Below are 25513 nucleotides of genomic sequence, written 5' to 3' on the forward strand. Positions count from 1 at the left end.
ATTTCAGCAGGACAATAACCTAAAGAACAAGGCCAAATCTAAGCTGGAGTTGCTTACCAAAAAGACAGTGAATGTTCCGGAGTGGCCGAGTTACAGTTCTGACTTACATCTGCTTGAAAATCTATGGACAGACCTGAAATGGTCTGAAATTGTCTAGCAATGATAAACAACCAATTTGACAGAACTTGAAGAATTTTGAAAAGATAACTGACAAATGTTGCATGAAGCTCTTAGACTTACCCAGAAAGGCTCACATCTGTAATCACTGCAAAAGGTGATTCTAACATGTATTGACTCAGGGGTTTGAATTATTTTCTAATCAAGATATATTATGTATTTTAAAAATATTTTTTACAAATGTTATTATTTGTCTTCCACTTTGACATTACAGACTATTTTGTGTAGATTGTTGACAAGAGCACCGAGATCACCCCTAAGCCTATAAAGCTTCAACAATGGCAGACTACATATCTATTGTCAAGTAAATGTATGATATTTGTGATATATTCTCTGAATATGAATGACCCGCCTAGGTAATTACCATTGTATTGAATATTCGAAAATAGAATATGTTAGGTTCAGATATTTACCCCTTTATGGTCATTCGCTTGTTACTGAACTCTTTTGCACTTCTTACTGCCGCGCTCAGCTGGAGCCGAGTCACATGGAGCAGTAGGTCATATGACTGTCTGCGCCCTATTAACCTTTTCCCTTCCATTCCAAAACACATACGAAGATGGCGGAAGAGCGACAGAACCTTTTGGACGAGGAAGGGGATATCTCTTCTTCAGGTCCTAGAAATGAAAGCGGACCGGTCAGACCGATGTCCGCACTCTGTGACCCGAGACGAGTGCTTCATCGCATTTTCGTCCTGCTTTTTATGTGCTTTCTGGGATTCGGTGAGCAGGGCGGTTCCATCAAAATTATTTGGAGAGAGTTTAGGCTTCAGCTAACTGACTATCGGACTAATTGCTTTTGGATATCAGACAACGTTGAATCGTTGTTAGTTTGATTATCTTTCACCATGCTGTAGCCTTCTATGACTGTATCAATCAAATCAGAGCAGGTTTAGAATGTAGCGGCACTTTGATGTATCAATTCTATCCACTGACAGCGTTACTTTGTTTCAGGAAGTTACTTCTGTTATGATAACCCCGCTGCTTTGCAGACTCAAGTCATACAGGTGAGGAAGGAGGACTGAAGTTTCCGTCTCACATGCATAACTTTGGTGTCATGCGACCGACGACACCGTCATGTCACTCCGTCGTCATTGTAGCCTAGCCTGCTCTATGTCAGAGCCTTCCTCCGATGCTTCAATATGGGAAATAACTTCACAAAATACATTATAGTTATTATAACTCTATGGACACGTTCTAATTATATGGATAAGTATGTTGACTCTTCATGACACCACCATGATGTTGTAAGCTTGCAGATAAGTGAAACAAAGCAATGTGTCATATCTTTGGTGTTCAGTCGGCACTAACAATGAAATGGCCCATTAGAACTAGGATTGCTAAGTTTCTCTGTTAACATTGTGCTCAAAGGTTTTCTAATAATGTAAACAACAGACCAATATCAGGTCATAGTTAGTGTATGGTTGGTCCATGCACTCACAGTTCATATTAATGTTTATCTGCCTTTGTTTTGCTTTCTTAAAGATACCTTTCTAGTAATTTGGGCTTCCAATGCACTGACATTCTCTCTCCTCTCTGGTCTGCACCAGGACATGAAGCTGAACACGTCCATGTTCATGCAGCTCTATGCCTGGTACTCCTGGCCCAACGTGGTCCTCTGTTTCCTGGGGGGCTTCCTGCTCGACAGGGTCTTTGGCATCAGGTAGGACCACAGGTTACTAATGAAACACTACTGTACTAGCACATGTTCCCTACATGGAATACTTGTTTATCGCCATCCAAGGACAACAGTTTTGTACAGGCGCAGACATAGTATTTAACCTCTTACCTCCAGTGACAACCTGGTTACAGTCACACAACTCATGTATGGTGCTGTGCTGCTCAGAGCAGAAACTGTATGTGTACAATACATAGATAAGGTGAGGTTTACACACTAGGGACCTTATACGTCACATTTGTATAATATGATAAGGATTCTGTAATCACCCTGGTGCGGATTCCTGTTGGAGGTGTGTTTTTCCTCACACACTACTCCATGTACAATACAGCCTGTGTACCTACTGTAATATGAGCAGTGTTTGTCTTCCAGTGCTCTAGTAGGAAATCCCTAGTCTCACCATGAATCTCTGACAACAAAAGATGCTGAGGTAATTGTGTGTGGAGGATTAATCTGAATCTATGATGAACTAGTGGTGCAGTGGTCTAAGGCATCCTGAGTCCTGAGTGGCGCAGTGGTCTAAGGCACTGCATCGCAGTGCTAACTGTGCCACTAGAGATCCTGGTTCGAATCCAGGCTCTGTCGCAGCCGGCTGCGACCGGGAGACTCATGGGCGGCGCACAATTGGCCCAGCGTCGTCCAGGGTAGGGGAGGGAATGGCCGGCAGGGATGTAGCTCAGTTGATAGAGCATGGCGTTTGCAACGCCAGGGTTGTGGGTTTGTTTCCCACGGGGGGCCAGTATTAAAAAAATATAATATGTGTTCACTAACTGTAAGTCGCTCTGGATAAGAGCGTCTGCTAAATGACTAAAATGTAAATGTAATAACTGAGGATGGATCAACAACACTGTAGTTACTCCACAATACAAACCTAAATGACAGAGTGAAAAGAAGGAAGCCTGTAGAGAATAAAATATTCCAAAACATGCATCCTGTTTGCAACAAGGCACTTAAGTTATATTTACATTTTTTTAGCAAATAAATGAACTTTTTGTCCTGAATGCAAAGCGTTATGTTTTGGGAAAATCCAACACAACACATCACTGAGTATCACTCTTCATATTTTAAAGCATGGTGGTGACTGCATCATGTTTATGAGTATGGTTGTCATCGGCAAGGACTAGGGAGTTTTTCTAGGATTAAAAAAAACGGAATACAGCTAAGCACAGGCAAAATCCTAGAGGAAAACCTGGTTCAGTCTGCTTTCCAACAGACACTGGGAGACAAATTTACCTTTCAGCAGGACAATAACCTAAAACACAAGGCTACCCTGGAGTTGCTTACCAATACGACATTGAATGTTCCTGAGTCGCCTAGTTACAGTTTTAACTTAAATCGGTATGAAAACCAATGGCAAGACATGAAAATGTCTGTCTAGATACTGTATGATCAACAACTAACTTGACAGAGCTTGAATAATTTTTTTAAGAATAATGGGCAAATATAGTCCAATCCAGGGTGACGTGAGAGAACTTGGGAAGGTTGAACACCAGTTGGGCTGCGGCATTCTGGATGAGTTGTAGGGGTTTAATGGCACAGGCAGGGAGCCCAGCCAACAGCGAGTTGCAGTAATCCAGATGGGAGATGACAAGTGCCTGGGTTAGGACCTGTGCTGCTTCCTGTGTAAGGCAGAGTCGTACTCTCCGAATGTTGTAGAGCATGAACCTACAGGATCGGGTCACTGCCTTGATGTTAGCGGAGAACGACAGGGTGTTGTCCAGGGTCACGCCAAGGCTCTTCGCACTCTGGGAGGAGGACACAACTGAGTTGTCAACCGTGATGGTGAGATCATGGAACGGGCAGTCCTTCCCCGGGAGGAAGAGCAGCTCCGTCTTGCCAAGGTTCAGCTTGAGGTGGTGATCCGTCATCCATACTGATATGTCTGCCAGACATGCAGAGATGCGATTCGCCACCTGGTTATCAGAAGGGGGAAAGGAGAAGATTAATTGTGTGTCGTCTGCGTAGCAATGATAGGAGAGGCCATGTGAGGATATAACAGAGCCAAGTGACTTGGTGTATAGCGAGAATAGGAAAGGGCCTAGAACTGAGCCCTGGGGGACACCAGTGGTGAGAGCACGTGGTGCGGAGACAGCTTCTTGCCACGCCACTTGGTAGGAGCGACCGGTCAGGTAGGACGCAATCCAAGAGTGAGCTGCGCCGGAGATGCCCAGCTCGGAGAGGGTGGAGAGGAGGATCTGATGGTTCACAGTATCAAAGGCAGCAGAGAGGTCTAGAAGGACAAGAGCAGAGGAGAGAGAGTTAGCTTTAGCAGTGCAGAGAGCCTCCGTGACACAGAGAAGAGCAGTCTCAGTTGAATGACCAGTCTTGAAACCTGACTGGTTTGGATCAAGAAGGTCATTCTGAGAGAGATAGCAAGAGAGTTGGCTAAAGACGGCACGCTCAAGAGTTTTGGAGAGAAAAGAAAGAAGGTCTGTAGTTGTTGACATCAGAGGGATCGAGTGTTGGTTTTTTGAGAAGGGGTGCAACTCTTGCTCTCTTGAAGACGGAAGGGACATAGCCAGCGGTCAAGGATGAGTTGATCAGCGAGGTGAGGTAAGGGAGAAGGTCACCGGAGATGGTCTGGAGAAGAGAGGAGGAGATAGGGTCAAGCGGGCAGGTTGTTGGGCGGCCGGCCGTCACAAGTCGCAATATTTTATCTGGAGAGAGAGGGGAGAAAGAAGTCAAAGCATAGGGTAGGGCTGTGTGAGCAGGACCAGCAGTGTCATTTGACTTAACAAATGAGGATCGGATGTCGTCAACCTTCTTTTCAAAATGGTTGACGAAGTCATCCACAGAGAGGGGGATTCAGCAGGGAGGAGAAGGTGGCAAAGGGCTTCCTAGGGTTAGAGGCAGATGCTTAGAATTTAGAGTGGTAGAAAGTGGCCTTAGCAGCAGAAACAGAGGAAGAAAATGTAGAGAGGAGGGTGTGAAAATATGCCAGGTCCGCAGGGAGTGTAGTTTTCCTCCATTTCCGCTCGGCTGCCCGGAGCCCTGTTCTGTGAGCTCGCAATGAGTCGTTAAGCCACGGAGCTGGAGGGGAGGACCGAGCCGGCCGGGAGAATAGGGGACATAGAGAGTCAAAGGATGCAGAAAGGGAGGAGAGGAGGGTTGAGGAGGCAGAATCAGGAGATTGGAGGGAGAAGGATTGAGCAGAGGGAATAGATGATAGGATGGAAGAGGAGAGAGTAGCGGGAGAGAGAGAGCGAAGGTTGCGACGGCGCATTACCATCTGAGTAGGGGCAGAGTGAGTAGTGTTGGAGGAGAGCGAGAGAGAAAAGGATACAAAGTAGTGGTCGGAGACATGGAGGGGAGTTGCAGTGAGATTAGTAGAAGAACAGCGTCTAGTAAAGATGAGGTCAAGCGTATTGCCTGCCTTGTGAGTAGGGGGGGACGGTGAGAGGGTGAGGTCAAAAGAGGAGAGGAGTGGAAAGAAGGAGGCAGAGAGAAATGAGTCAAAGGTAGACATAGGGAGGTTGAAGTCCCCCAGAACTGTGAGGGGTAAGCCATCCTCAGGAATTGATGAACTCTCCAAGGGAACCTGAAGGGCGATAAATGACAAGGATGTTAAGCTTAAATGGGCTAGTGACTGTGACAGCATGTGACAACATGCTCATATTCACTTCATATTATCCCCTGTAAACATTGTTTCTGTCGCTGTGCTTCTCCTCTCCTGGTAGGCTAGGAACGATAATCTTCGCCTTGTTTGTCTGCGTTGGACAGGTAGGTACACACCACATTATGGAGATGTATTTGAGAGCTGCTCTACTTCTAAATAATGTATGTAGTACAAATTTAATTGGTCTATCTCCAGTGGTGTAATGTACTTATGTAAAAATACTTTAAAGTACTGAAGTAGTTTTTTGGGGTATCTGTACTTTACTTGTACTCCACTACATTCCTAAAGAAAATATGTACTTTTTACACCCATACATTTCCTCTGACACCCAAAAGTATTTGTTTACATTTCGAATGCTCAGGCAGTACAGCAATATGGTCCAATTCACGCACCTGTCAATATAACTTGTTGTCATCCCTACTGCCTCTGATCTGGCGGACTCACTAAACACAAATACTGTGTTTGTAAATTATGTCTGGGTGTTGGAGTGTGCCCCTGGCTGTCTAAATACGGCACAATTTGTGTGTGTGTGTGTACACTACCAGTCAAAAGTTTGGACACACCTACTCATTCAAGGGTTTTCCTTTATTTTTACTATTTTTTACATTGTTGAATAATAGTGAAGACATCAAAACTATGAAATAACACATATGGAATCATCTAGTAACCAACAAAGCCTTGATGACAGCTTTGCACACTTTTGGCATTCTCTCAACCAGCTTCATGAGGTAGTCACCTGGAATGCATTTCAATTAACAGGTGTGCCTTCTTACAAGTTAATTTGTGGAATTTCTTTCCTTAATGCATTTGAGCCAATCAGATGTGTTGTGACAAGGTAGGGGTGGTATACAGATGATAGCCCTATTTGGTAAAAGACCAAGTCCATATTATGGCAAGAACAGCTCAAATAAGCAAAGAGAAACGACAGTCCATCATTACTTTAAGACATGAAAGTCAGTCAATACGGAACATTTCAAGAACTTTGATAGTTTCTTCAAGTGCGGTCGCAAAAACCGTCAAGCGCTATGATGAAACTGGCTCTCATGAGGACCACCATAGGAAAGGAAGACCCAGAGTTACCTCTGCTGCAGAGGATAAGTTCATTAGAGTTACCAGCCTCAGAAATTGCAGCACAAATAAATGCTTCACAGAGTTCAAGTGACAGACACATCTCAACATCAATTGTTCAGAGGGGACTGTGTGAATCAGGCCTTCATGGTCGAATTGCTGCAAAGAAACCACTACTAAAGGACACCAATAAGAAAAAGAGACCTGCTTGGGCCAAGAAACACAAGCAATAGACATTAGACCGGTGGAAATGTGTCCTTTGGTCAGGAGTCCAAATTGGAGATTTTTTGTTCCAACCGCCGTGTCTTTGTGAGACGCAGTGTGAGTGAACGGATGATCTCCGCATGTGTATTTCCCACCGTAAAGCATGGAGGAGGAGGTGTTATGGTGTGGGGGTGCTTTGCTGGTGACACTGTCTGTGATTTATTTAGAATTCAAGGCACTCTTAACCAGCATGGCTGCCACAGCATTCTGCAGCGATACGCCATCCCATCTGGTTTGGGCTTAGTGGGACTATCATTTGTTTTTCAATAGGACAATGACCCAACACACTTCCAGGCTGTGTAAGGGCTATTAGACCAAGGAAAGTGATGGAGTGCTGCATCAGATGACCTGGCCTCCACAATCAACCGACCTTAACCCAATTGAGATGTTTTGGGATGAGTCGGACGGCAGAGTGAAGGAAAAGCAGCCAACAAGTGCTAAGCATATGTGGGAACATTTTCCGGATTGACTGACCTTCATGTCTTAAAGTAATGATGGACTGTCGTTTCTCTTTGCTTTTTTGAGCAGTTTTTGCCATAATATGGACTTGGTCTTTTACCAAATAGGCCTATCTTCTGTATACAACCCCTACCTTGTCACAACACAACTGATTGGCTGAAGCGCATTAAGAAGGAAAGAAATTCCACAAATTAACTTTTAACAAGGCATACCTGTTAATTGAAATGCATTCCAAGTGACTACCTCATGAAGCTGGTTGAGAGAATGCCAAGAGTGTGCAAAGCTGTCATCATGCAAAGGGTGGCTACTTTGAAGAATCTCAAATATAAAATACATTTTGATTTAACACTTTTTTGGTTACTACATGAATCCATATGTGTTATTTCATAGTTTTGATATCTTTCGTTAAGACAGGTGAGAGTGTTGACGAGGACAAGGCTGGAGATCACTCTGTCATGCTGATTGAGTTAGAATAACAGCCTGGAAGCTTTAAAAGGAGGGTGGTGCTTGAAATCATTGTTCTTCCTTTGTTAACCATGGTTACCTGCAAGGAAACACGTGCCGTCATCATTGCTTTGCACAAAAAGGGCTTCACAGGCAAAGATATTGCTGCTAGTAAGATTGTACCTAAATCAACCATGTATTGGATCATCAAGAACTTCAAGGAGAGAGGTTCAATTGTTGTGAAGAAGGCATCAGGGCGCCCAAGAAAGTCCAGCAAGCGCCAGGACCGTCTCCTAAAGTTGTTTCAGCTGCGGGATCGGGGCACCACCAGTGCAGAGCTTGCTCAGGAATGGCAGCAGGCAGGTGTGAGTGCATCTGCATGCACAGTTTGGCGAAGACTTTTGGAGGATGGCCTGGTGTCAAGAAGGGCAGCAAAGAAGCCACTTCTCTCCAGGAAAAACATCAGGGACATACTGATATTCTGCAAAAGGTACAGGGATTGGACTGCTGAGGACTGGGGTAAAGTCATTTTCTCTGATGAATCCCCTTTCCGATTGTTTGGGGCATCCGGAAAACACCTTGTCCGGAGAAGACAAGGTGAGCGCTACCATCAGTCCTGTGTCATGCCAACAGTAAAGCATCCTGAGACCATTCATGTGTGGGGTTGCTTCTCAGCCAAGGGAGTGGGCTCACTCACAATTTTGCCTAAGAACACAGCCATGAATAAAGAATGGTACCAACACATCCTCCGAGAGCAACTTCTCCCAACCATCCAAGAACAGTTTGGTGACGACCAATGCCTATTCCAGCATGATGGAGCACCTTGCCATAAGGCAAAAGTGATAACTAAGTGGCTCGGGGAACAAAACATTGACAATTTGGGTCCATGGCCAGGAAACTCCCCAGACCTTAATCCCATTGAGAACTTGTGGTCGATCCTCAAGAAGCAGGTGGACAAACAAAAACCCACAAATTCTGACAAACTCCAAGCATTGATTATGCAAGAATGGGCTGCCATCAGTCAGGATGTGGGCCAGAAGTTAATTGACAGCATGCCAGGGCAGATTGCAGAGGTCTTGAAAAAGAAGGGTCAACACTGCAAATATTGACTCTTTGCATAAACTTAATGTAATTGTCAATAAAAGCCTTTGACACTTATGGAATGCTTGTAATTATACTTCAGTATACCATAGTAACATCTGACAAAAATATCTCATAACACTGAAGCAGCGAACTTTGTGAAGACCAATACTTGTGTCATTCTCAACTTTTGACCACGACTGTACAATGTAGAAAATAGTACAAATAACGAAAAACCCCTGAATGAGTAGGTGTGTCCAAACTTTTGACTGGTAGTGTACATACATACATACATACAAATTGTGCAGTCTGGTTTGCTTAATATAAGAAATTTGATGTAGAACTTTAACTTTTACTCAAGTATGACAATTTAGTACTTATTTCCCTACTATACTTTAAGTACATTTAAAACCAGATACTTTTAGACTTTTTTACTCAAATAGTAAATACTGGGGGACTTTCAATTGAGTCATTTTCTATTACGGTATCTTTACTTTTACTCAAGTATGACAGTTGAGTGCTTTTTCCACCACTCTTTCCACAGGTTATAGTTGCTGTTGGGGCACTTCTAGATCTGTTCTGGTTAATGGAAGTTGGACGGTTTGTGTTTGGGTAAGATGCTTTTTAGACTAAGAATATTTTGTAATCGAGCTTGTCCTTGCTTCAGCTCCAAGCCACTTCTCTCCCCCTAACTAAGTGCTCTCTCTCTCTGGGTAGGATCGGAGGTGAGTCTCTGGCTGTGGCCCAGAACACATATGCAGTGAACTGGTTCAAAGGGAAGGAGCTCAACCTGGTGTTTGGTCTTCAGCTCAGCATGGCCAGGCTGGTAAGGACACGCTGGAAGCTAAGTATTACACTGTATATAAATACAGAAGCACATACTTAAGCCATTATTTATGTGGCTGATCAGGGTGAGTTTTGGCTTGTCTCCTCTCCCTCAGGGCAGCACAGTCAACATGAACATCATGGGCTGGGTGTACAACCGTGTCGCTGACCTGGTAGGCTCGACAGGACACACCACTCTGGGAGTCTCACTCATGATCGGTGAGTTAAGTGTGTGTGTGTGTGTGTGTGTGTGTGTGTGTGTGTGTGTGTGTGTGTGTGTGTGTGTGTGTGTTAGTGATGCGAAGGTCAGCTGTTTGTTCACCAGCACCCGCCTGCAACTGATAATAACCCATCCGCAACCACCCGACTATATGTGATAAAGAGAAAATCTGAGGACTGCACACGACCCTAACCCGCAAATATCGAAAATGCGCTGTACAGTTCTATTGTTTTCTCAAACAATTAATTAAACAATTACATTTCTCTTGAGCATTTAAAAGGCTTGCGCCTATTGAACAGTAGCCTATATTTTTGCTGAAACGAAACAAAATGTGAAACAATGACTGGACATCTTGTAGGCCGACTGCACAGTTCTCTTGAAACATTTATTGAACAATTAGGCTACGTTTTTCTTGAGCAATTGAAAAATGCATAGGCCTTTTGAACAGTAGCCAATCATTTTACTCAAAGGAAACAAAATGTGAAACAATAAATGGACATCTTGTAGGCCGACTGCCTGTGTGGGCTAATATACCGGTATATTAATTAATTAAAACATCTAATGACAAAATAGGTTTAGAAAAATAAATTGGCTATAACACAACAAAGTTTAGAAAATCAAAGTAGCCCCTGTCCAGTTATGAGGCTATAATTGCCTAAGTTGTCTTCCTTTCTTTTGCAGCACTGTTAAGAAACAGAATAGCGTCCACTGTGCCAGGTTTCAGTCGGGCCCGGCAGTGCTGAAGTCGCGTTCACTCGATGTGCATGATGCCGGAATGCAGAGAAATCTCTTTGCAAGAGACCGGAGTGGATGGAAGGTACGCTCCTGCTTCTCCCAGAAAGCAAGCAAACTTTCATCCACACAATCTTCCAGGGAAAAGTGAGTGCTTCTGTACCTCTGGATTTCGTCGATCTCTTCGGCCTCTCTCGTCCTCCCACTCCATGAAGTAAAATCTTGGTCTCTTTGCGGAGTAGTTGCTTGCGCTTCCAACTGTGAAGTGAATATTTTTCAATAAATTAGTTGGCTATTAGACCATTGGGGATGGTCACACCACTTAGGATGTAATAGGTCTACGAATAACCTACTAGTATAGGCCTACCTAGTGATTCAGGATATAGCAGTCTAAATCATAAAACTATTACCTAATAAGAATAAGCCTGCTCTTGCTTCCATCAGCTCAGTAACTTCACAAACACACTCTGGTGCCTCCTTTTCTTGGAATGTATGTTTTAGGATTGTGTTCAGCACATGAGCTGTGCAAGGGATCCAGTGGTAGTTGCAAGGGATCCAGTGGTAGTTGAGCTGTGCAAGGGATCCAGTGGTAGTTGCAAGGGATCCAGTGGTAGTTGAGTTGTGCAAGGGATCCAGTGGTAGTTGCAAGGGATCCAGTGGTAGTTGAGCTGTGCAAGGGATCCAGTGGTAGTTGTAAGGGATCCAGTGGTAGTTGAGCTGTGCAAGGGATCCAGTGGTATTTGCAAGGGATCCAGTGGTAGTTACGCAGCGCTGCCTTGATGTTTGCGTCCTGGTCACTCACAAACACCATTTTGGAGATTCCAAAGTCGTTGAGTTCCTTGCTGATTTGCTCGTGGATGTTCTCTGCTGTCTTCCTCAGGTAGGTGTCAAACTCCACGCTGGTGATGATGCAACTTTTCAGTTGCCAATCTAATGTAAAAAAAAATGGCACATAATCATGGTGTATGCCCTTTTCTTGGAATCATCCGTCCACATGTCTGTGGTGATGGCAATGTAACTGTCATCTAAAGCCTTTTTGATTGGCTCAGACAGTGTAGCCTTCTCTGTTGCAGCCTGTTGTTTGGCTCTTTCACACACTGTCTGTCTGTGCGGGATGACAGAGTTGGCGTTGACAGCTCCATAACGGGCTCCAATGTTAATAAGTCCCTGCACCATGGAGGTGAAGCCCTTTCCCGAAACAATGTCAAAGTCCACACAACAAAAGTCCACACAATCGTCAACAAACTTGTATTTCACCTGCAGTGGTATCTTTTTGCTGTCAGCGTACATGTAAGATGAGATGGGCTTGCGGCTGGAGACCTGTCTTGCTGGTACGCGGTTCGGCTCGTTGGGCTTGCCCTGTCTGCAGGTATGACGTGCCATATGTGAAGTCTTGTGACTGTTGAATTTGTATAGCACCTCACAATCACACATTACATAGCCAGCACTGCTATCATCCTCTTTTACCACTTCTACAAATCTTTCCCAAACATTACATTTCTGGCCCTGCCTTTTCCTTATTTTCAACGATCCATTCTGCAGCTTTTGTCTTATTGACTTAAACGCCGACACGGTCCTTTTTGCCTCAGTGGATTGACGTTACATTTTTCTGGCCAACTTCCCAAAAGCATTTGGAGATTGGCGCGTGTATTTGACGTGCATACACTTAGGCCCTATATCTTACGCCCTATATCTTAGGCCCTATATCTTAGGCCCTAATGCCAGATAGAAAAAACTCAATGTAGCCTATAGATAGGCACAGGAATTATGAATTTACGGATTTCTTTTATGAATTGTTTCTCTTTATTCAACCCGCCCGCCACCCACCTGCCCGCCCTTCATCCACACAATATTTCATGACCCTTCACCCGCCCGCCCCGTGGATATAACTGTGGGGACTGCGGGTTATTAGTCAACCCACGCATCACTAGTGTGTGTGTGTGTGTGTTTTATTAGGATCCCCATTAGCTGTTGCTTAAGCAGCAGTTACTCTTCCTGGGCTCCACATAAAGCATTACATAATACAGAACCACACATGTGTGTGAGTGAGAGATGCATGTCCACATTTGATCAGGAGGAGAGTGAGCTAGATTCCCAGGCCTGCTGTCTACATTGAGCCTCAGGTTACATATCGCTCTCCAGCCCTGACAGCAACACCACACCATTTCTATTACAAATACTCTCTAATCTCAGCACTGATATGATGGATAAAAGGGGAGAGAGAGAGACAGAGACTAAGAAACAGAGACTGAGAGAGATGAGAAAACGTGAACAATTTTTTCCCTGTCATTTGTCTGATGAGTCACGTGATGGAAGAGGTGTCTGTTCCGTGACCGCTCACTCGCTCCACAGGAATAAGAGGAGCCCAGCAGTCTGTGTGTTCTCTCCAGCGGGACTAAACCGTGCAGTCCTGTAACATTATAATGGAATAATGGAGTCCCAGTAGATATGTGCTGATGCTTTTTTTGTGTGTATGTATGTATGCATATATGTATGTATACATACAGTGGGGAGAACAAGTATTTGATACACTGCCGATTTTGCAGGTTTTCCTACTTACAAAGCATGTAGAGGTCTGTAATTTTTGTCATAGGTACACTTCAACTGTGAGAGACGGAATCTAAAACAAAAATCCAGAAAATCACATTGTATGATTTTTAAGTAATTGTATGATTTTTAAGTAATTCATTTGCATTTTATTGCATGACATAAGTATTTGATCACCTACCAACCAGTAAGAATTCCGGCTCTCACAGACCTGCTAGTTTTTACTTAAAAATCATACAATGTGATTTTCTGGATTTTTGTTTTAGATTCCGTCTCTCACAGTTGAAGTGTACCTATGATAACAGACCTCTACATGCTTTGTAAGTAGGAAAACCTGCAAAATCGGCAGTGTATCAAATAGTTGTTCTCCCCACTGTATATATGTGTGTGTATATATGTATGTGTATATATACATACATACACACAGTGGGGGGAAAAAAGTATTTAGTCAGCCACCAATTGTGCAAGTTCTCCCACTTAAAAAGATGAGAGAGGCCTGTAATTTTCATCATAGGTACACGTCAACTATGACAGACAAAATGAGAAAAAAATATCCAGAAAATCACATTGTAGGATTTTTAATGAATTTATTTGCAAATTATGGTGGAAAATAAGTATTTGGTCAATAACAAAAGTTTCTCAATACTTTGTTATATACCATTTTTTGGCAATGACACAGGTCAAATGTTTTCTGTAAGTCTTCACAAGGTTTTCACACACTGTTGCTGGTATTTTGGCACATTCCTCCATGCAGATCTCCTCTAGAACAGTGATGTTTTGGGGCTGTCGCTGGGCAACACGGACTTTCAACTCCCTCCAAAGATTTTCTATGGGGTTGAGATCTGGAGACTGGGTAGGCCACTCCAGCACCTTGAAATGCTTCTTACGAAGCCACTCCTTCGTTGCCCAGGCGGTGTGTTTGGGATCATTGTCAAGCTGAAACACCCAGTCACGTTTCATCTTCAATGCCCTTGCTGATGGAAGGAGGTTTTCACTCAAAATCTCACGATACATGGCCCCATTCATTCTTTCCTTTACACGGATCAGTCGTCCTGGTCCCTTTGCAGAAAAACAGCCCCAAAGCATGATGTTTCCACCCCCATGCTTCACAGTAGGTATGGTGTTCTTTGGATGCAACTCAGCATTCTTTGTCCTCCAAACACGACGAGTTGAGTTTTTACCAAAAAGTTCTATTTTGGTTTCATCTGACCATATGACATTCTCCCAATCCTCTTCTGGATCATCCAAATGCACTCTAGCAAACTTCAGACGGGCCTGGACATGTACTGGCTTAAGCAGGGGGACTTGTCTGGCACTGCAGGATTTGAGTCCCTGGCGGCGTAGTGTGTTACTGATGGTAGGCTTTGTTACTTTGGTCCCAGCTCTCTGCAGGTCATTCACTAGGTCCCCCCGTGTGGTTCTGGGATTTTTGCTCACCGTTCTTGTGATAATTTTGACCCCACGGGGTGAGATCTTGCGTGGAGCCCCAGATCGAGGGAGATTATCAGTGGTCTTGTATATCTTCCATTTCCTAATAATTGCTCCCACAGTTGATTTCTTCAAACCAAGCTGCTTACCTATTGCAGATTCAGTCTTCCCAGCCTGGTGCAGGTCTACAATTTTGTTTCTGGTGTCCTTTGACAGCTCTTTGGTCTTGGCCATAGTGGAGTTTGGAGTGTGACTGTTTGAGGTTGTGGACAGGTGTCTTTTATACTGATAACAAGTTCAAACAGGTGCCATTAATACAGGTAACGAGTGGAGGACAGAGGAGCCTCTTAAAGAAGAAGTTACACGTCTGTGAGAGCCAGAAATCTTGCTTGTTTGTAGGTGACCAAATACTTATTTTCCACCATAATTTGCAAATAAATTCATTAAAGATCCTACAATGTGATTTTCTGGAATTGTTTTTCTCAATTTGTCTGTCATAGTTGACGTGTACCTATGATGAAAATGACAGGCCTCTCTCATCTTTTTAAGTGGGAGAACTTGCACAATTGGTGGCTGACTAAATACTTTTTTCCCCACTGTATATGCACACACACACACACACACACACACACACACACACACACACATCCTTTAAAAATATATATATATTCCCCTTTATTACTTTCCAACCCCGCCACCCTTTCCCCACTTGGAGTAAACTAGTGAACAACAACGCCTAGGCCTCTACTTCCAGCCCATACCCACTATCTACATTTTATGGACACAGTTAATTTTACAGTAATTACATTTTGTTTGTTCTTTCTCCTGAACTTCTTCTACTCTCAACCTCTACGATAATTTTCATGATGTCCATCCGGTTTGCTTCTATATGCCATATCTTTCTAACTGTGCTCCTTCACAAAAGCTCCCAACCTACAACCCATACACTTATTATGGACACAGCGTGCCTACATTATTAGTTATCTTGTTATTGTTTGTTGTTAGTTGTTATTAGTCCCATCCTTCAATTCTATTCAACACCTCCCATCTATCTTTTAACACCATCCATATAGGATTTATATTTGCCATATATATTTCAACTGTACTGTGATGTCTTACAAAAGTTCTAAACCTTTCTATTCTCATTGTTTCTACAGATTGTGAATTGAAAATAAACATTTCTGCTAATAGTATTATTATGTTATTGATCGATTGACTATGACTTTTCAGATCACACAGTAGTGCTATCTGCAGGGTTAGCTCCAGGTAAATATTGCAATCCTTTAGCCATTCCTGGACCTGTGTCCAAAAACAAGCTACAAATGGACAGTACCAAAACAAATGATCTATTGATTCTGTCTCTTCGCAGCAAAATCTGCAGAGCTGGGAAGATTGTATCCCCCATATAAATAACATTCTATTGGTAGCAAGAATTTTATATAATAATTTTAATTGAAAGATTCTAAGTTTTGAATCCGGTGTCGTTTTGCGTATCAGTTCATAAACACTATGCCATGGGATCGGTAAGTCAAAAATCTCTTCCCAACTATTTTGCAATCTATATGGGACGGCTGATTCCCAGGCCTGCTGTCTACATTGAGCCTCAGGTTACATATCGCTCTCCAGCCCTGACAGCAACACCACACCATTTCTATTACAAATACTCTCTAATCTCAGCACTGATAGGATGGATAAAAGGGGAGAGAGAGAGAGACAGAGAGACTAAGAAACAGAGACTGAGAGAGATGAGAAAACGTGAACAATTTTTTCCCTGTCATTTGTCTGATGAGTCACGTGATGGAAGAGATGTCTGTTCCGTGACCGCTCACTCGCTCCACAGGAATAAGAGGAGCCCAGCAGTCTGTGTGTTCTCTCCAGCGGGACTAAACCGTGCAGTCCTGTAACATTATAATGGAATAATGGAGCCCCAGTAGATATGTGCTGATGCTTTACAGAAACTATTCAAGCGTTCTACTCTCCACAGAGCAGAGGAACATTAAGCCTGAGAGATGGCTCTAATATGTCCATACCCTACTGTTAATTCAAACCAAAGCCTACTGCATGTTGCCACATACTTATTGACATTTTACCTGGTTAATAGAGGATATTTGATGACCCACAGACACCTCTGCTGTAGAGGGTGGGATGCGATGTGAGTGAGAGAGTGTGATATAGAGGTTTAGTTCAAGAGACAAATCAAACAATTGACCACCCCCAAGAAATCGAAAGCATTCCGGCAACTGCTCTCGACACAAAATCCAAATTAAAACTTTGAGCTACTTAGTTATCTAATTACTCTGACTGTTGGGCCTAAGGAAGCAGTCATGTTTATTTAGACTGAACTACACAGGGCTTTACAGATCCTTCCCACGCTCTTCTCATGAGGACTTACCCTGTGGTCCTGCTGTGGGTTCATGAGACACACACCTACCTGTTCATAGCTGATGTAATGATTTCCTGTCTCTGTCTCCCTTATCCCCTCCTCACCCTCTCGCTTTTTCTCTCTCTCTCACTCACTCACTCACTCACTCTATTTCTCCCTCCATCTATCTCTCTTTCTCCTTCTCTTTTTATCTCTGTCCCTCTCTCTCCCTCTCCTCCAGCTGGGGCGACCTGTATATTCTCTCTGGTCTGTGCTCTGGTGTTGGGCTACCTGGACAAGCGAGCCGAGAGGATCCTCAACAAGGAACAGGGAGGGACCGGTGAGTTAACATGGCAGTCAGTGACCGCGTCAGATGATGTGTGTCCTAATCAGAGCTGAACAACGGCATTGACAGGGTGATGGTCATTATCTATGCGCTATGGTTATCATGCCCACTGTATTCTGACAACGTTAGTGTGAGGAGGGAGGTGGTGGAGGGTAGGTTCCTTCTACGGATCTGTTACCTGTCACCATTAGTCTCTCATTTTGCCTTGATGAATTTAGTTGATTAAGGAGTTCTTTATCCACCTGGGAAACCTCCAACTCCTGGTTCTGTGTGTTGTACATGTGTTCTATGTGTGTAGGGGAAGTGATCAAGCTGACGGATGTGAAGGACTTCCCCTTCCCACTGTGGCTCATCTTCATCATCTGTGTGGGCTACTACGTGGCCATCTTCCCCTTCATCGGACTGGGACAGTGAGTAGCACACCAACCATCACTCATCATGTCTTATCAGTCAAAACCATCACCAATATGGCCAGCTTTATATCACAAGCAGTTATTTGGGATGCAAGGTGAAAGTAGATGAGGGAGTATGTGCTGCCCCTTGTTGAAGCCGATCCCCTCGAACACAATGTCTATTTTCCATCATGTAAAATAACTCGGATGAAAATAATCTTTAGTTAAAGTCTTTTAAAATATAATCTTTATTGCGATTTCTCCCACGCTGATTAAAATATGTATTAACAGCTGGAGACCATGTAATCTAGTCCTCTGAGCGGGTAGGAAAGATAAAGGGTACTAGGGGACCTGGAATAGCCTTGTTCAATTATTATACCTGTGAGAGAGAGAGAGAGAGAGAGAGAGAGAGAGAGAGAGAGAGAGAGAGAGAGAGAGAGAGAGAGAGAGAGAGAGAGAGAGAGAGAGAGAGAGAGAGAGAGAGAGAGAGAGAGAGAGAGAGAGAGAGAGAGAGAGAGAGAGAGAGAGAGAGAATAAATGTTATAGATTTGTTGATTCAATACTCTGGCTGCTGGAGCCTCTTCAATACCATGTGTGGACCAGGTGCAACTCTGTACTGGGTAGCTGGCTGGTAGGGATGGTGGGTGTTCTGTGTGTGTGCGCGCTACAACAGCCTGAGGGACTCTCAGTTGCTCCCAAAGGCCCTGCATAGAAGCATAAAGAGTACATTGGTCTGACATTGAGCTGTGATGAATGCCTATAGTAAAGAAACAGGAGCAGGGATGTGCTTAATGTGTTTCTGGGATATGTTGCAGTGATATTTTTGTTGTGACGTGACTTACATTAATGTGATGACTGTTATTTATAAAATCAATTAACTATGTTTTAATTGTTACTCGATTAATTTCATCATGTAACAATGAACTCATTAGGAATTTGGGGCACCGCAGAATAAGTTGTTTAACGAGTTACCATCTCCCGAATTAAACTCTTAGAAGAGATATATATATGTTATATCGATAACAGTCACTTATTAAATAATTACCTCATCACTCTCATTCTGAACGTTGCATAATCCTTGAATCTGCAAGAACCCTAACCTCATTGATGAATCAGCAATACACAAATTGGCTTAATTATTTATTTACTAACTAACTAAATAATAACACAGAATACAAACACCCACACACACGATATAGGTTACTGATTACTAACGTAATACAATGAAAACAGGTGCCTAGTGGACTGGACTAACAATAGCATGACTGCTTGGTTAGGGGAAGAAGGGGTCAGTAGAAAGAGAGTGGAAGTGAGAGACAGAGATTCAAACTATCGTTGTTACATTTGGAAACTACGCTCACAGTAATCATAATACTTAGCACCATAACCACCGCTCATTCAGATAAGAAATGCAATGTATATATTTACGCGTAGCTGTCCTTGATTGTCGTCTCTCTGTTGAACCACTTTCTCAAAAAGGGTTTGAGTGTCCTATCCCACTTCGGTGAGACTTGGCTTGTCCTCGAATGGAGTGTTCGTTAGAATAGATACTTCAGATGTACCAATGGTTGTCGGAGAGGGATTGTCCTTCCCAACTCCTGTCTTTAGTGAATGTTCTCTAGACGACTATACATGCCAGCTGCAGACTGATATGATAAGGTCTAGTATGTTTATCTGCTTCTTCTGTAGAGATTGAGAGTTTTTCAGTTTCTCACCATTTCAAACGTGTGGACTAACGTCTCACGTTTTCTGGTCTTTCTGGTCTAACCATTTTAAGCCGTGTAGCCACCGTTCCACGCTTCCTGGTCTGTAGAGTTTTTCAAGGCTTTTTATGCTCGGGTAAAAAGGGGCGTTCCATCACACTGACCCAATGTCTGCGCTCACTTGGGCGTGGTTACTGACTGGATAAAGCTTCTATGAAAAACAATTATCTCATTTAGAAGGCTAAAATCACGTTGCTATCTTCACAAACGTATTCTCATACTTAATCATATATTTTATACAACATTTAGATGCAAACCTGATAACTGAAATGTGTACACTTCCAGAGATAGTTATTTAGTAAAACCATCCTTAATGACATCACAAATCAATAAACAACATGACATGATTATTCTTTAGATCCCCACCGACCATTCCAAACATTTGGATCTCAACCACAATGTTTCCAATCTTTTGATGTTAGCGTTTTTAGACGGCAATCTGTCCCTGTAACACAGAGACATTCCGATCACCAATACTTGGGACCAACAGGGAGTCGTTTGCCGCAAACCATTTAGGATAAAACCCGCCACATAAATCCCTCCTGTGTTCATAAAAATGACCACGGGAGAGAGAGATATGTAGACTGTTGCTTCTCTGTATTCTGATCTTGGGCTTCTCACGTGGGACCATCACATGAGAGTCATGACAGTATGGAGATACTCTGTACCACTCTGGTCTGGTGTGACTGACTGTCCTTCTCACCTCTGTCTTCCCCTTGCAGGGTTTTCTTCATTGAAAAGTTCAACTTCTCACCACCTGAAGCAAGAGCAATCAACAGGTAATGCACAACACTTTACCCCAGTCAGAGTAACTCAGTAAGACGAGTGATTCAATTTGGACGGAGTGAGGCCTGTGCCACTCAGCTTTTAGTTAGGAGTTCTTCAAATGAGGTTTGTTTTAGCTCTCCTCACCTCAAGCTAAGAACTGTCACAACACATTGGAAGTGTCTCTCTCTCCCTTCTTGCCTCTACCTCCTTCTCACACTTTCTCCCTTCGTTCCTTTCCCTTTTCTCTTCCTTCTTTTCCTCCTCCATTCCTCTCCTTCTGTCCGTCCATGTCCCTCTCTCCACCCTCTTCTCTCCCAGTATTGTGTACATCATCTCGGCCCCAGCCTCCCCTGTGTTGGGCTTCATGGTGGACAGGATAGGGAAGAACGTGATCTGGGTGCTGTGTGCCGTCGTCACGACGCTCATAGCCCACATGATGCTCGCCTTCACCTTCTGGAACCCCTGGATCGCCATGGTGATGACTATTCTCCATTCTATTACCGTTAGAACGGTACAGAGTGGTTCACAGCAGAATATGACCTTGGAGACATTAGTAGGATATTCACTAGAAACCTAGTGTATGCAGTGATGAGCGTTGGGCCAGATTTGGACATGCAACCTTGGATCACTGGATACTTGTTTAGTCCTGCAAGACAATTACATCCTGCTCCCGGAGGATTGGATTATCCAGTAGGTTACGCAGTCAAATTTTCAATTAATTTTATATATATATATATATATATATATAGTATATATAATAAATATATATATATATATATATAGTAATTTAGTTGTATTGTGACTGGGTAGCCAGATATAGTGAATGGTGTTGGTAACAGTATTGATAATGGTACTGTGTATCTGTGTCCTCCAGTCCCTGTTGGGTGTGTCCTACTCCCTGCTAGCCTGTGCCCTGTGGCCTATGGTGGCCTTCGTGGTGCCAGAGCATCAGCTGGGGACAGCCTATGGCTTGTAAGTACACCTGCTCCTACCCACCCCTTCTGTCTAACCAGAAAACATCCTCATACCTACAGGCTTTTGCATTCTATCCATCATTATTTGTGCCTATGATGATGATACTGCTGCTGCTGTTGTTAATGATGCTGTTGTAGTTATTGTTGATGTTGTTGGTGGTGGTGATGATGCTGTTGTTTGTGATGATGATGCTGCTGTTGATGACGCTGTTGTTGATGATGGTGGTGGTGGTGGTGATGATGCTGTTGTTGTTGATGATGATGATGATGCATGGCCTTCTTACCTCCCAGCATGCAGTCCATCCAGAACCTGGGCCTGGCTCTGACCTCCATGGCAGCAGGATCTATTCTGGACAACAAGGGATACCTCTTCCTGGAGGTCTTCTTCAGCGCCTGTGTCTGCTGTGAGTAACACTTCTGTGTGTCTGTGTGTGTTGAGTCAACCAATAAATGTCTCTCTCTGTCTCTCTCTCTCTCAGTGGCACTGATCGCAGTAGTGATGCTGTACTTTGTTAATTATCTACGAGGTAAGAGAGCTGGGAGCTGGCCTCCTGCCCGCCTGACACCATTACACCACTCACAGTGGATCATGCCTTATGATATCCTCACTAACCATGCTCTTTGATATCCCTCTCCTGTTCTCTCTCCCACCCTTTCTCTTTCTGTCGCTTTCTGTCCTTCTCCCTCTCTTTTCCTCTCCATATCACTCTCTTTCCATTACTCCCTCTCTCTCTTCAGGAGGAAATCTGAACCTCTCAGCCTCTGCCAGGGCCAAACTCCTGAAGGGCTCCGATTCAGAGTGAGTATCCATGACCTTTCACCCCCCTCCTCTCACACTCAATACAGACACGAGCCACTGAACGTTAGGTTCTCAACCCACTCATAAGGAGAAAGGCAAGGACCTATTATCAATGTAATATCAATCTATTATTAAACATCCAACTGGTGCTGGACTAAAAAGAAAAGCCTGCAATTCTGATATTCTTCACTAGGGTTCCCAACCTCTAATCTTATCTGAAGGGTCAGAGAAAGTTGTAAGAGAGAACCTCTACAATATATGATCACAAGTGGGTTTAATGAAAACATTTGAGAAAAGCCATTTCAGAGGTTTGTAGTTAACATTCTGAATTAACATGTATGTGCAAGCTTAGTAGATCATATGACCGCTCTGGATTGAGTAAGATGGATTTAGACTTTGTCTATATCAAGAGTGTATTTGGTGCCCAATCTGCATAATGTTTTCATGTATGGTGTTCTTGCTCCTTAACCAATTCTGGCTCTCCTAACTCTCACACTGTTCCTGAGTGTGGTCCATGTGTTTCTGCTCTTGTGTGTAGAGTCACTGCTTGGCCCAATACCTCTCCAAAATCTTGTCTCTTTCCCTCTGCCCTTGTTGACGTGCCCATGCAGATGTGAAAAACAGGATAAAGTTAATGTTTCACTTATCAACAATTCAACAAGGGCCGTAGAGAAGGACTAGATTTATCATTCTTGTTGGCTGTTGGTGTGTGTGTGGCTGTCTGTGGAGTACCCCAGACTAACGCATTGACCCTGTCCTGTGCTGTGCTGTTTTCCAGGTGAGAGGGCACACAGTCCTGGGCCACAGCTGTCAATCACCTGCTAGGGGGTGTGTCTCCACTACTGACTCCTCCCACCTGTACACTGACCTAGCCCTGCATTGTAACTGACCCCTCCCACCAACATACTGACCCATCGCAGCTCAGATTTATTTTTATTTACAACTGTGAACTGGCCAAGAAAAAGCAAAGCAGTGCAATAAAAAACAACAATGCTGAACCTTCTGCTCTGACATCACAAACCGACTCCTCCTCCTCGCCTCACTGACTCCTCCCTCCTGTGGCTGTGTCAGGGCTGGCTAATGACTTGCTTTGGAACCTCAAACCTCAGCACCAATCACACTTTAATGTCAGTAGAGTGGGGTACCAGGAAGCACTTTAAGCAGACTTTTGTTTCTAAAAGGTTTTTAAATGTCTGTGGAACAAGGCCCCAGGCTGAGTGACTTTTACTTCAGAGATGTAAAGTTATTCACCAATAATGCACGTGTGGTTGTGCCTGATTGCTTAGTAAAATCACCCACACTATAAGAGGTGAACTGGTTCAATGTTCTTATAAAAATATTTTAAGCATCTCTCTAAAACCAGGGTGTTAGAAATGACAGATTGTCCATCAATGTTATGACATTATGTATGTTTTTTTTTATGAATATTGTTCAGAAAGGACTTTAATCCAAAACTTGAAGTAAAAATGTATCAAAACAAACAGTTGGTGTGTTTATAACTTCTATACGCACATAAATGAATAATCTGTGCAATCATCATGAAAATGTCATCAAATTAGCAACACAAAACCAACCCATCTCATTTTCTGGCTTTTGCCTACAGTGAGGTCATTCTGAATAGTAATCATATATTCATCATCTAGTTTGACGGATTTATGCTGAAGGATTTCAGAATCTGCATTGTGTTCAATTCTTTATAGCGCCGTTCCTTCATTAAATTCCTTTCTTTGCTCTTGGCTGGTCATAGAGGCTCGTAATACTTTACACTCTGTCACACCATCAAGGCTAAGGCAGACCTTGTCAAAGTGATAAAGGAATTTAAAGGGGAACATTTTTGATAGCGTTCACCCAATGTATAATTATGTTCATTTTTTTAAAAACGCTTAACTCCAATTTTGAATGCAGCAGTTTTACAGTGACCTTCATGAAAATGACCTGGCTTATGTGTAAGAAGGATAACTTTTAAGAATACTATAACATTGGCAATTGGGTGGAAACCCTCTTTGCTCCACAACTGAATGAAAGGATAAATGCTTTGTTTTGTTGATGTTTATTGATCAATATCAGGGAATTGCCAAGAGACACTTTCATATGTTGAAAACCACAATCTAACGATCATTCTAATGTCAAAATCACTTTTGATAGTTTTTCTATTGTAATGAACGATCACTTCAAAGTATTTATCCCTGAATCAGTTTTCTGCAGGACAACCTGAGCTTGAACCAAGGGCTTGCCGTAGTATAGTATTAGGTCAAATATTGTGGTGGAGGAAGCCTATCCATATACCACTAAAGTTGTGACGGCTGTTTGTTTGTCTTTGTTAGCTGCAGAATAGTCTCTGTGTAAATTGCACTAAGAGTGCTGCCTGTTTAGAGTTGATCTCTCTAACAAACTTCTAACAGCTCTAAATAACATGTGTTCTATGGGTACTACTGCCTAGAGCAAAGGTCTCCAACCCTGTTCCTGGAGAGCTACCCTCCTGTAGATTTTCACACCAACCCCAGTTGTAACTAACCTGGTTCAGCTTATCAACCAGCTAATTATTAGAATCAGGTGTCATATAGTAGGGTTGGAATGAACCTAGAGGACGTTAAGGCTTCAGGGAACAGGGTTGGAGACCCCTGGTGTCGAGGTACCATGTGTATTCATATTTTACAACTATTGCAATAATAAATTACCTCAAACGACATGTTGTACTTTTAGATAACTTTAAATATTTTAAATGAATGATAAAATAAAATAAAGTGCATGTTTTTGTTACATATCTGATGTTCACTGTGTTTGTTAAAGAACATTTTCAGGCCATTGTGTCCTTGCCAGATCTGATTGTCATTCTGTCTGATCAAATTGACTTTATATACTACAGTATTGTCTCAGGACAGCAAATAAAAGTTTGTAAAAACAGCCCCAGAATTCTCAATTTTGTATTTGATTTATTTTTGCAATGATGATTATGCCACTCCCCCTGCTGTCCTTGTAGAGTTGAGAGGCGTCAGAGGGTCAGTCAGCAGACTGAGGAGAAGCTGGCCAAACTCAGGCCTATGTCTGCTTTTGGCCTGCGCAACCGTTACCTGTCCAGACTAGGAGCTCAGGTACACACACCACACACACAAACACCGTATGCACATGGATGCTAAATTCCCTTCTCCTTCTTCCAGCTCTCAAATCACTACTGTACCCACCTGTCCTCACTGGCACACAGAAGTGTACTGAAGTGATGCGGCCTACTCTGCACCACCCCCTCAACATCTAAACCCAGTCAGTGTCCATGTCTCTAGACAAAAGGTACAAAATATCCTCCACTACAATGTTCTTTCAGGTTTTTTACTGATGTGGAACTGATAACCTATTGCTGTATTTTGTATATGTTGCTATGAAGCTACACTTGTGCCTTTTGTGTATTTATTACCGTTGCTAAGCTAATCACTAAATTACATTTGATAGTGTAAAAGAGCTACTATATACATAGTAACTATGTTTGTATCTTGAAAGTACTACATTTATTTGGTGTAATAATGTGTATGTTTTCCATGCCCTGTAAGTGGGAAGTGTTTTTTTTTTTGCAATGTGGA

The 25513-nt window shown here is 43.0% G+C and overlaps 1 protein-coding gene across 2 annotated transcripts; it reads left to right on the plus strand.

Moving 5' to 3' along the window:
- Nucleotides 1-732: 732 nt before the first annotated feature.
- Nucleotides 733-24851, plus strand: LOC121565263 (major facilitator superfamily domain-containing protein 1-like). Of its 2 annotated transcripts, XM_041876054.2 has the most exons (16): nt 733-899; nt 1131-1183; nt 1727-1839; nt 5532-5574; nt 9330-9397; nt 9503-9611; nt 9727-9829; nt 17141-17239; nt 17544-17655; nt 20123-20179; nt 20487-20643; nt 21043-21140; nt 21434-21546; nt 21622-21669; nt 21881-21941; nt 22720-24851. In XM_041876054.2, the coding sequence occupies exons 1-16, from the start codon at nt 737-739 to the stop codon at nt 22721-22723; spliced, it is 1401 nt and encodes a 466-aa protein (XP_041731988.1). In that variant the 5' UTR covers nt 733-736; the 3' UTR covers nt 22724-24851. The 2 variants fall into 2 exon arrangements, 1 of the variants encoding a protein (XP_041731988.1); XR_006658259.1 differs by lacking the exons at nt 21434-21546; nt 21622-21669; nt 21881-21941; nt 22720-24851 and having other exon boundaries at nt 20487-20858; nt 21043-21132.
- The last annotated feature ends 662 nt before the right edge of the window (nt 24852-25513 follow it).

This window comes from Coregonus clupeaformis, chromosome 5, assembly GCF_020615455.1.
Source record: "Coregonus clupeaformis isolate EN_2021a chromosome 5, ASM2061545v1, whole genome shotgun sequence".
Lineage (NCBI taxonomy): Eukaryota > Metazoa > Chordata > Actinopteri > Salmoniformes > Salmonidae > Coregonus > Coregonus clupeaformis.

What these genes read in the sequence shown, in the direction of transcription:
- LOC121565263 (XM_041876054.2), top strand. Translation starts at nt 737, where the DNA reads ATGGCGGAAGAGCGACAGAACCTTTTGGACGAGGAAGGGGATATCTCT. An exon ending in GTTGGACGGTTTGTGTTTGG is followed by an intron (nt 9,398 to 9,502) that starts GTAAGATGCTTT and finishes CTCTCTGGGTAG; the next exon opens with GATCGGAGGTGAGTCTCTGG. An exon ending in CTTCAGCGCCTGTGTCTGCT is followed by an intron (nt 21,547 to 21,621) that starts GTGAGTAACACT and finishes TCTCTCTCTCAG; the next exon opens with TGGCACTGATCGCAGTAGTG.